Source organism: Hypanus sabinus, chromosome 10, assembly GCF_030144855.1.
Source record: "Hypanus sabinus isolate sHypSab1 chromosome 10, sHypSab1.hap1, whole genome shotgun sequence".
Taxonomy (NCBI): Eukaryota; Metazoa; Chordata; class Chondrichthyes; order Myliobatiformes; family Dasyatidae; genus Hypanus; species Hypanus sabinus.
This window is the reverse complement of record NC_082715.1, coordinates 4,788,831-4,801,281: the sequence shown is the minus strand read 5'-3', so window position 1 is coordinate 4,801,281 and position 12,451 is coordinate 4,788,831. Positions and strand designations below refer to the sequence as shown.

Below are 12,451 nucleotides of genomic sequence, written 5' to 3'. Positions count from 1 at the left end.
GCACCCCCTTAGATTCAAATGCAAACCGTCCCTTTTCTACAGGTCCCGCCTGCCCCAGAGGAGGTCCCAATTATTCAGATATCTGAATCACTGTCCCCTGTTCCAATTCTTCAGCCATGCATTTATCTGGCTCTTCATTCTATTCCTATCCTGACTGTCATGTGGCACAGGCTGCAATCCCAATATTACTACACTTGAGGTCCTGCTTCTCAGCTGCCTTCCTAATTCCCTATATTCTTTTCTCAGGACCTCGTCCCTTTTTCTTCCTATGTCAATATGTACCACAGCTTCTGTCTGCTCACCCTCATTTTTCAGGACATTGTGGATGCGTCCAGAAACATCTCGGACCCTGGCACCTGGGTGGCAAACTACCATTCATGTTTCCTTTTCACTACCACAGAATCACCCGTCTGTCCCTCTGACTATAGAGTCCCCTATTACTGCTGCCATACTCTTCAGTTCCCTGCCCTTCTGAGCCACAGGGCCAGACTCAGTGCCAGAGGCACAGCCACTGCTGCTTCCCCCAGGTAGGTTCCCCTCTGCCCCCGCAACAGTACTCAAAATGGGGTACTTATTGTTGAGGGGTACAGCCACAGGAGTGCTCTCCACTATCTGATCTTCTCCCTTCCCTCTCCTGGCAGTCACCCATTTACCTGTCTTCTGTAGCCTTGGGGGTCACTACCTCCCTGTAGCTCCAGTCTATTACTGCCTCACTTTCTGGAACAAGCTGAAGGTCATCCAGCTGTAGTTTCAGTTTCCTAACATGGTCTTCAAGGATCTGCATCTGAAAGCACCTGGCTTGATGAAGGGACTCAGCTTGAAATGTTGACTCTTTATTCCTCTCCATAGATGCTGCCTGGCCTGCTGATTTCCTCCAGCATTTTGAGTTTTGCTATGGATTTCCAGCATCTTCAAAGGCCTTGATAGAGTGACTGTGGGGAGGATGTTTCCTAAGGTGTGGGAGTCTCAGGTCAGGGGACACAGCCTCAGAACAGAGCGGTGTTCTTTTAGAACAGAGATAAGGAGGAATTTCTTTAGCCAGAGAGTTCTAGGAATTCTTTGCCAGTGGCAGCTGTCTTTATGTATATTTAAGGCAGAGGTTGATAGATTCTTGATTGGTCAGGGCATGAAGGGATATGGAAGACAGCAGGACACTGGGGCTGAGAGGAAAATTGGATCAGCCATGACAAAATGGTGGAGCAGATTCGATGAGCCAAATGACCTAATTCCGTACCTATATCTTATGGTGATATGGTCTTATCTGCAGATATTCTTGTCTTTGTGATACTACATTTGTTTCTCTAAATAAAAAAAAACTCAGTCGAATCATACAAGAGTGACCTAGAGGCTGCAATCTATTTCTTTGTATGGGCTCACATGAAATTTGTTTGGGGTAGCTCCCATATCTGAAGACTCACTTTCTCTCTGTCGTGACATTTTCCAATGCCATTAAGCACCCCGTAATGTAATTACTGCAGCACTGGCGGGTAATAATATGAAACAGATAATTGTGAAATTGTATTACCTTGCACACTCTGTTAGTTTGAGTGACAGGAATGCCATTTTCTTTTTGTTTTCCCAGGAGCTGACTAGTTTTAATTATCTGGATTTATATAAACTTGCCGACCTATTTAACCTCACGCTGCTAGAGGAAGCTGTGGTGAATTTCCTGGTCAAACACCTTTCCGAACTGTTGAAGAACCACCCAGATAAGGTCATGGCTCTCCCTTATAGGCTGCTTCGAGAGGTTTTAAAGAGTGATCACCTGACGTCCCTGAGTGAGGAAAAGATTTGGCAGGTACGGCAAAAGTAAAGGTGTGTTTCAATACCTGAAGTCTGCTCTAACCTCTGCTCCTCATAGAAGTGTTTCATTTTCCTGTAGGTTAATGTGATGAAGTTTGTGGGAATTCTTGTCTGATCCTTGAGTGTGAGGGTTATTTCACTGTTTACATCAAATCTGTTCTTTTATCGCTAAGTAGCAGATCTCAGGAACGAAGTGAAGAGCTTTTGATGGCTTTGGGCCAGTACTCATTGTAGTTTAGAAGGGCTGGGAGGGGATATTATTGAAACTTACTGAATATTGGAAGGCCTAGATTGAGTGAACGTAGAGAGGATGTTTTCTCTAGTGAGAGAGTCCAGGACCAGAGGGCACAGAGATTGGTTTACAGGAATGAATCAGAAGATGAAAGGGTTAATGTATGAAAAGCGTTTGATGACTTTGGGCTTGAATTTGCTGGAGATTAGATGAATGAGGAAACCAAATGAATATTGAAAGGCCTAGATAGAATGGTCATGCAGAGGACGTGTTCAGTTGTAGGAGATACCAGGGACAGGTCAGAGCCTCAGAATGGAGGGACGTACATTTAAAACACAGATAATGAGGAATTTCTTTAGCTAAAGGGTGATGGATCTTTGGAATTCATTGCCACAGACAGCTGTGGAGGCCAACTTATTGAGTGTATTTAAAGTGGAGGTTGATAGGCTCTTGATTAGTCAGGATGTCAAAAGTCATTAGGAGAAGGCAGGAAAATGAGAATAAGAGGGAAAATAAATCAGTCATGACTGAATGGTGGAGCAGACTGAACAACATCAGAAATAGGAGCAGGAGTCGGCCATCTGGCCCGTCAAGCCTGCTCCACCATTCAATAAGATCATGGCTGATATGACAATGGACTCATCTCCACCTAACTGTCTTTTCCCCGTTACCCTTAATTCCCCTACTATGCAAAAATCTATCCAAACTTGTCTTAAACATATTTATTGAGGTAGCCTCCACTGCTTCATTGGGCAGAGAATTCCACAGATTTGCCACTCTCTGGGAAAAGCAGTTCCTCCTCATCTCCATCCTAAACATACTCCCCCAAATCTTGAGGCTATGTCCCCTAGTTCTAGTTTCTCTTACCAGTGGAAACAACTTTCCTGCCTCTTTATCTATCTCTTCCATAAATTTATATGTTTCTATAAGATCTCCTCTCATTCTTCTGATTTCCCGCGAGTACAATCCCCAATCTCTCCTCATAGTCTAACCCCCTCATCTCTGGAATCAACCTGGTGAACCTCCTCTGCACTGCCTCCAAAGCTAGTATATCCTACCTCAAGTAAGGAGACCAGAACTGCACACAGTACTCCAGGTGTGGCCTCACCAGTACCCTGTACAGTTGCAGCACGTCTCCCTGTTCTTGAATTCAATCCCTCCAGCAATGAAGGCCAACATTCCATTTGCCTTCTTGCTAGCCTGCTGTACCTGCAAGCCAACCTTTTGCAATTCATGCACAAGCACTCCCAAGTCCCTCTGCACAGCAACATGCTGCAATCTTTAATCATTAAATAGTAATCTTCCATTTTTCCTTCCAAACTGGATGACCTTACATTTACCAACATTGTACTCCATCTGCCAGACCCTTGCCCACTCACTTAACCTATCAATATCTCTTTGCAGGCTCTACATATTCTCTGCACAAGTTTTACATCATCATCCAACTTAGATACACTACACTCGGTCCACTCTTCCAAATCGTTAATGTATATCTTGAACAGTTGTGGGCCCGGCACCAACCCCTGTGGCAGACTGCTCACTACTGATTGCCAACCAGAGTAACACCCATATATCCCAACTCTCTGCTTTCTACTAGTTAATCAATCCTCTATCCATGCTAATACATCACCCCCTACTCTATGCATTCTTATCTTATGGACAAGTCTTTTATATGGCACCTTATCAAACGCCTTCTGGAAATCCAAGTAAATAACGTCCATCTGTTCCCCTCTATCCACTGTGCTCACTATGTTCTCAAAGAATTCCAGTTTGTCAAACAGGACCTGCCTTTGCTGAATCCATGCTGTGTCTGTCTGATGGATCCATTTCTTTCCAGATGCTTTGCTATTTCTTCTTTAATGATAGCTTCAAGCATTTTCCCAACCACAGATGTTAAACTAACTGGCTTATAGTTACCTGCCTTTTGCCTAAATCCTTTTTTGAACAGTGGTGTGAAATTTGCTGTTTTCCAATCCACCGGCAGCTGCCCAGAGTCCAGAGAATTCTAGTAAATTATCACCAAAGCTTCTACTATAACCTCTGCCATTTCGTTCAGTACCCTGGGATGCATTCCATCAGGATCAGGGGACTTGTCTGTCCTTAGGCCCATGAGTTTGCTCAGCATTACCTCTTTAGTGATAGTTATTGTATTGAGGTCCTCACCTCCCATTGCATCCGGAACATCTCTCTTCAGCATGTTAGATGTGTCCTCCACCCTGAAAACCAGCTCAAAATAGTCTTTCAAAGCCTCACCCATTTTCTCATTACCCAATATCAAGCTCCCTTTTTGTCCTGCAAGGGACTCATGTCCACTTTAGCCACCTTTTTCCTCTTTATATAATTGTAGAAAACTTTTACTATCTGTTTTTATATTTTATGCTAGTTTATTTTCAAAATCTAGCTTCCCTTTCTTTATTGCTCTCTTAGTTGTTCTTTGTTGCTTTTTAAAGTTTTCCCAATATTCCAGTTTCCCACTACTCTTGGTGACTTTGTATGCACGAGCCTTTAGTTTGATGCCTCCCTTTATTTCCTCAGTTATCCGTAGTTGGCTCCCCCCGCCCATCCTTACTATCCTTGCTTTTCACTGGAATATGCTTTTGTTGAGCACTGTGAATAATCTCTTTGAAAGTCTTCCTCTGTTCCTCAACCATCACACCATTTAGCCTGCATTTCCAGTCTACCCTATCCAACTCCTCCCTCATCTCATTGTAGTCTCCCTTGTTTAGGCATAATACACTGGTTTTAGTTCAAACTATTACACCCTCCATTTGTACGAGGAACTCAGTCACACTGTGATCGCTCTTTCCAAGAGGATCCCTAACTATAAGATTGCTAATTTCATTGCATAGGAGCAGATCTGGGATAGCATGTTCCCTTGTAGGTTCAGTAACCTGCTGTTCAGGAAAGCCATCATGGATGCATTCTGTGAAGTCCTCAAGACTGCCTCGACCAACTTGATTTACACAATCTATGTGCAAGTTAAAGTCTGCCATGATAACTGCTGTTCTGTTCTGACAAGCCTCAGATATTTCTCTGTTTATTGCTTGTGTCACTCTAATGATATTATTCGGTGGCCAATAGACCAGTCCCACCAGTGATTTTCTTTTCCCTTTACTATTCCTAATCTCTACCTTGATGGATTCAACATTCTGCTCCTTAGATCTTATATCGTCTCTCACTATTGCCCTGAACTCATCCTTAATTAAGAGCACTATTCTGCCTATCCTTCTGAATTACCTGATATCCCTGGATATTTAATTCCCAATCCTCTCCATCCTGCAATCATGTTTCTGTAGTGGTCACAAAATCATACCCCTTTATGTTGATTTGTGCCTCAAATTCACGGACCTTCCTTCAAATACTACAGGCATTCAGATAAAGTGTCCTTACATTCAGTGTGCTTTTAAAATCTAGTAATCTTTGTCTCTTTTGCACTTGACTTTTCTGCACCCCACCCTTTTCTCTTTTTTAACTTTTGCTTTTACTTGATCTTTTTCCACACTTTTCTCTTTAACTTTATCCATTCTTCTTCTTCAGTCTATTGAACCCACTCCCCTACTATTTAGTTTTAAAGCCCTATCCACAGCCCTGGTTATGCATTTCGCTAGGATCCGGGTCCCATCACGACTCAGGTGGAGCCCGTCCCAACGTAACAGCTCCGTCCTTCCCCAATAATGGTGCCAGCTTCTCATGATTTTAAACCAACTTCTCCCACATCAATCCTTGAGCCATGCACTTAAACTCTCTAATCTTCTTGATGGGCCAAATGCTCAAATTCTTCTACATTTTATGGTCTCACTGCAGGCATCTACGTAGCACCCAGGAGCAGGTAATCCCTGTCTGGACACCTGAGCTGATTTTCCTTACCTTTGTTCCTGATCAGATGGTCACTGACTGCTATGCATAAAAATTAAACTTGCAGCCTTCCTGAACTGGAGAATTCATATTCCTAGTCATAGTCATAGAGTCGTAGAGTATTGCAGCACAGAAAAAGGGCCTTTTGGACCAACTAGTCCATGCCAAACTATTATTCTGCGAAGTCCCAGCAACCTGCATCTGGACCATAGCCCTCCATGCCCCTCCCAACCATATACCAATCCAAGTCTCTCCTAAGTGTTCAGATCAAACCCACATCCTTCTCCTCTGCTGGCAGCTTGTTGTATATTTGCACCACCCTCAAAGGAAAGAAGTTCCTCCTCATGTTCTCCTTAAATATTTCACCTTTCACCCTTAACTTATGACCTCTCACGCAACCTCAGCCTGCTTGCATTTACTTTATCTATACCCCTGTAATTTTGTATACTCTTTTAACTCTCCCCTCATTCTCCCATGCTCTAGGTTCAAAGTCCTTTTTGTTATCAAAGTATGCAACTTTGAAATTATTCAGTTCTCTGGTTGACCATGAGACCAAAAATAAAGCAAGGCAACACAATCATCAACCCTCAGATCTCACCTTGAGTTCAAAAACTGAGTGAAAACAGATCAGGCATATTGACCCCTAATCCCCCTCACCGTACAAAAACTGAGTAAAAATAGATCAGGCACATCGACTCCCAAATCCCTCCTCCCACACAAAAACTAAACAAAACAGATCAGGAACATCGACTCCCAAATCCCTCCTCCTGCACAAAAAAATGAACAAAAGGGATTGGGCACATCAACTTCCAAATCCCACTCCACACACAAAAAAAACTCCCAGAAAGACCAGGGAATACAAACACAGAATACAAAAACTATAAGACTACAAAAAAGAGTTTACAGTCCAAGTCCACAGAAAAAAACCTGGGCAACACTCCCTGCAGTGGAAGGCTCTCCCCCCCTCTGGTAATCAAAAGACTAACAACCAGTGCTCACCCTCCACACTCACCCTGATGTTTCAATCACTCTCGTTGCTTTAATCAGTGAACAATGGGAGCTTTAATCAGGGAAATAGAGACAAACATTGCCTTTAGCCACGTCCTGCAGTCCGCCCACTGAAGGAATCAGACTAGTGGGTGACTGTCAGAGAAGGGATGGGAAGAGCTCAGACAGAAGAAAGCACCCCTGTGGCCATCCCCCTCAGTAATCGTTCTGGATGCTGTTGAGTGAGGTGACCTGACAGAGGATCATTACGGTGATTGGATCTCTTGACACTGAGCCTGGTTCCGTGGTCCAGAAGGGAAAGAGGAAGATGAGGAATGCGGTAGACATAGGGGATTCCATAGTGAGGGGAACAGACAGGAGGTTCTGTCAGCCTGATAGGGATACCCGCATGGTGTGTTGTCTTTCAGGGTACGGGATGTATCAGATTGGGTGCAGAGTATTCTGAAAAGAGAGGATGAACAGCCAGGAGTCTTGGTACACGTTGGTACCAATGACATAGGTAGAAAAGGGAGAAGGTCCTGAAGAGAGAATTCAAGGAGTTAGGAGGGAAACTGAAAGGCAGGACCTCCAGGGTAGTAATCTCAGGATTACTGCCTGTGCCACGTACTAACGAGCATAAGAATAGCATGATCAGGTGTATTAATGTGTGGCTGAGAGACTGGTGTAGGGGGCAGGGATTCAGATTCCTAGGTCACTGGGGCCTCTTCTGGGGGAGGTATGACCTGTACAAAAAGGATGGGTTACACCTGAACTCAGAGGAGTCCAATATCCTACTGTGCACATGTAATAGAGCTGTGAGGGAAGTTTTAAACTAATTTGGCAAGGGGATGGGAACTGGAGTGATAGGGCTGAAGAAGGGGAAAATAGAAATAAATCAAAGATAGCGTGCAACAGAGATTATAGAAAGAACAGGCAGGAGATGAGTGGGATGAGTTATAGGGCAATAAAGGCGTGGTACAGTTGAAGCAGAAAGCAACAAATACTGGACTGAAAGTGCTTTATTTGAATGCAGGCAGCATAAGAAATAAAATGGATGATCTTGAGATTTAGCTACAGATTGGCAAGTATGACATAGTGGCCATCTCTGAAACTTGGCTAAAGGATGGCTGCCATTGGGGGCTGAATGTCCAAGGATATACAGAAAGATAGGTTAGTAGGCAGAGGGGGTGGTGTGGCACTGTGTATAAGAAATAATATTAAATCATTAGAAAGGGATGACATAGGATCGAAAGGTGTAGAGTTTCTATGGGTTGAGTTAAGAAATGGCAAGGGTAAAGGGACCCTAATGGCAGTTGTATACAGGCCTCCAAACAGCAGCCAAAATGTGGATTACAAATTACAGCAGGAGATAGAAAAGGCATGTCAGAAGGGCAATGTCATGATAATCGTTGGGGATTTTAACATGAAAGTGGATTGAGTAAATCAGGCCAGTACTGGACCTCAAGAGAGAGAACTTGTAGAATGTCTAAGGGATGGCTTTTTAGAACAGCTTCTTGTTGAGCCCAATGGGGAATTGGCTGTGCTGGATTGGGTGTTGTGCAATGATCTGGTGGTGATAAGAGAGTTCAATGTGAAGGAACCCTTTAGGGAACAGTGATCACAATATGATCAAGTTCACTTTGAAAGTTGAGAAGGAGAAACTAAATTCCAATGTGTCAGTATTTCAGTGGAATGAAGGAAATTACAATTGCATGAGAGGGGAACTGGTCAAGGTTGACTGGAAAGGGACACTAACATGAAGGACAGCAGAACAGCAACAGCTGGAGTTTCTGTGAAAAATGAGGGAAGTGCAAGACAAATATATTCCAAATAAGAACAAATTTTCAAATGGAGGAAGGACACTACCGTGGCTGACAAGTGAAGTCAGAGCCAAAGTAAAAACAAAAGAGAGGGCACACAAGGAAGCCAAAGGTCGTGGGAAGATAGAGGATTGGGAAGCTTTTAAAAACTTGCAGAAGGAAACTAAGAAGGTCATTAGGAAGGAAAAGATGAATTATGAAAGGAAGCTGGTGACTGAGGGAAGATACTAAAAGCTTTTTTAAGTATATAAAGGGTAAAAGAGAGTTGAGGGTAGATGTAGGACCAATAGAAAATGACGCTGGAGATATTTTAATGAGAGACACAGAGATGGCAGAGGAACTGAATGCGTATTTTGCATCAGCCTTCACAGTGGAAGACATCTGCAGTATACCAGACATTCAAGAGTGTCAGGGAAGTGAAGTATGTGCAGTGAAAACTATGTCTGAGAAGGTGGTCAGGAAGCTTAATGGTCTGAGGACAGATCAATCTCCTGGACCTGATGGAATGCACCCTCAGGTTCTGAAGAAAGTAGCTGGAGAGACTGCGGAGGCATTAAATGATCTTTTAAGAATCGATAGATTCTGGCATTGTACTGGATGAGTGGAAAATTGCAAATGTTACTCTGCTACTTAAGAAGGGTGGGAGGCAGCAGAAAGGAAGCTATAGACCTGTTAGCCTGATATCAGTAGTTGGGAAGTTGTTGGAATCAATTGTTAGGGATAAGATTATGGAGTCCCTGGAGGCACATGACAAGATAGGCCAAAGCCAGCATGGTTTCCTGAAAGGAAAATTCTACCTAACAAACCTACTGCAATATTTTGAGGAAATTACAAACAGGGTAGACAAAAGAGATGTAGTAGATGTGATATACTTGGATTTTCAGAAGGCCTTTGACAAGGTGCCGCACATGAGGCTGCTTAGCAAGATAAGAGCCCATGAAATTACAGGGGAGTTATTAGCATGGGTGGAGAGTGGGAATAAAGGGATCCTATTCTGGTTGCCAGTTACCAGAGGAGTTCCACCGGGGTCAGTGTTGGGACTGCTGCCTTTTACGATGTATGATGATTTGGAATATGGGATTAATGGATTTGTGGCTAAATTTGCCGATGACACAAAGATAGGTGGAGGAGCGGGTAGTGTTGAGGAAACAGAGAGTCTGCAGAGAGACTTAGATAATTTAGGGGAATGGGCCAAGTAGTAGCAAATGAAATACAATGTTGGAAAGTGAATGGTCATGCACATTGCTGGAAGAAATAGACTGGCAGGCTATTATTTAGTTGGGGAGAGAATTCAAAATGCAGAGGTGCAAAGGGACTTGGGAGTCCTTGTGCAAGATACCCTAAAGGTTAACCTCCAGGTTGAGTCACTGGTGAAGAAGGCGAATTCAATGTTAGCATTCATTTATCGAGGTATAGAATTTAAGAGCCAGGTTGTGATGTTGAGGATCTGTGAGGCATTCGTGAGACCACACTTGGAGTATTGTGTGCAGTTTTGGGCTCCTTATTTTATAAAGTGTACACTGACATTGGAGAGGGTTTAGAGAAGATTCACGAGAATGAAAGGGTTACTGTATGAGGAATGTCTGGCAGCTCTTGGGCTGTATTCCCTGGAGTTCAGGAGAATAAGGGGGATCTCATAGAAACATTACAAATGTAAAAGGCATGAACAGATTAGATATTGCAAGGTTATTTCACATGGTAGGGGATTCTAGGATTTCAAGATTGAAGGACGTCCATTTGGAACTGAGATGCAGAAAAATTACTTTAGTCAGAGGGTGGTAAATCTGTGGAATTTGTTGCCATGGGCGGCTGTGGAGGCCAAATCTTTGGGTGCATTTAAAGCAGAGATAGATAGAGCATCAATGGGTATGGGGAGAAGGCCAGGGAGTGGGGATGACTGGAAAAATTAGATCAGCTCATGATTGAATGGAGGAGCAGACTCAATGGGCCAAATGGCCTATTTCTGCTGCTATATCTTATGGTCTTATGGCCTTATATTTGTCAGTTTATTATGAGACCATTGTGGATTTAAATTTCATATGTATACTAAATGTCAATTGTCTTTTCAAATTGTTTGAATTAAAATAGAGGGCTGTGTGGGAGGAAGGGGTTAGTTTGATCTTGAAGCAGATTAAAACGACAGCACAACATTGTGGGCTGAAGGGCCTGTATTGTGCTGTACTGTTTTATGCTCTATCTTCTTTTCATCGCAGTTTGCTGAAGTTTGGAGCAGTAGTATTCAGGAAAGTGGACTCATTTCCAGCATGACCACAGTGGTCTGAAATAGAGCGACTGAACCTCTCTTTAATGTCAGAGAAAGACCTCATCTGATTCACTGCCCGTCTCCGAAGACTGTAAAGCTCTTCCCAAATAGGATCAGGACATTTTATTAATTACTTATTGACTATTCATTTTCGTTTGATAAGCTTGCTTTGAAATATTCTGCTTTGTTGATTGGGTTATTCAAGGCATTGAGAAAGCGATGTCTGAATTACAAAATCAAACAATTCACATGTAGAATTGTGATCATTCAGCCATACAGATATAAAACATTCTCTCATTTAAAGAAGATTGTTACAGCAGTCCTGTTCAGAGTAAGATTGTACACTCAGTATACACTGCAGATGCCGGGGGCAAATCAACACATACAAACAAGCTGGATGAACTCCGCAGGTCAGGCAGCATCCGTTGAAATGAGCAGTCAACGCTTTGGGCCAAGACCCTTCATCAGGACTGATTGTACACTCAGTGGCCATTTTATTAATATTGCTATTTTGACAAGCCTTTTCTATCTCACTATGTAATCTCCGGTCCACATCCCAGCTGCTGTTGGGAGGCCTGTATATAACCGCCATCAGGGTCCTTTTACCCTTGCAGTTTCTTAACTCAACCCCTAAGGATTCAACATCTTCCAATCCTATGCCACATCTTCCTACTGATTTGACGCCATTCTTTACCAGTAGAGCCACACCACCCCCTTTGCCTACCTTCCTATCCCTCTGATATAATGTGTAACCCTGGACATTCAGCTCCCAACTACAGCCATCCTTCAACCACGATTCAGTGAAGGCCACAACGTCATACCTGACAGTCTTTAATGAGCAACAAGATCATCCACCTTATTTCTTATACTCCTTGCTTTGAGATATAACACTTTGAATATTGTTTTTCTACCCTCTTTGATATTGCATCCCTGCTGGCTGCAATTTTGTCCGATCAATTTTGATCCTGCCCTGCCTGACACTCTGACTGCATGCTATCTCTGACTGCATCCGGTGCTCCTGGTGTGGCCTCCTCTACATCGGCGAGACCCGACGCAAATTGGGGGACTGCTTCGTCAATCACCTCCACTCAGTCCGCCACAACAGACAGGATCTCCTGGTTGCCACTCACTTCAACTCTGCTTCACATTCCCATTCGGATATGTCCATACATGGCCTCCTCTACTGCCATGATAAGGACAAACTCAGGTTGGAGAAGCAAAACCTCATCCACCGTCTGGGTAGTCTCCAACTTCCGCTAACTCCCTCCCTCTCCCTTCCCCCATCCTACTTTCATTCTTCCTCCTCTTCTAGCTGCCTATCGCCTCTCTCATGATTCTGCCTTCTTCTACTACCCATAGTGCTTTCCCCTTAGATTCCTTCTTCACCTCTCCTGCCTTTCCCCTCCCTGCTTCCCCTCCCCCACCCCTTGATCTTTCCTTTGATTGGTTTTCCACCCTCCCCCCACCTTCTTTATAGGGCCCCTGCCCCCT

General features: G+C 43.6%; 1 protein-coding gene across 6 annotated transcripts in view; it reads left to right on the top strand.

Annotated features, from left to right (window-relative positions):
• klhl32 (kelch-like family member 32) overlaps nt 1-12,451 on the top strand; it is a 446,189-nt gene that overhangs the window by 277,408 nt on the left and 156,330 nt on the right. For 5 of the 6 annotated variants that reach the window (XM_059981371.1, XM_059981372.1, XM_059981374.1 and 2 more), the window contains one exon: nt 1,583-1,798. In XM_059981371.1, coding sequence (XP_059837354.1) covers nt 1,583-1,798 — 216 coding nt within the window. Of the gene's footprint in view, nt 1-1,582; nt 1,799-10,910; nt 11,328-12,451 lie in introns of those variants that run through there. The other variant, XM_059981376.1, reaches the window with a different exon arrangement.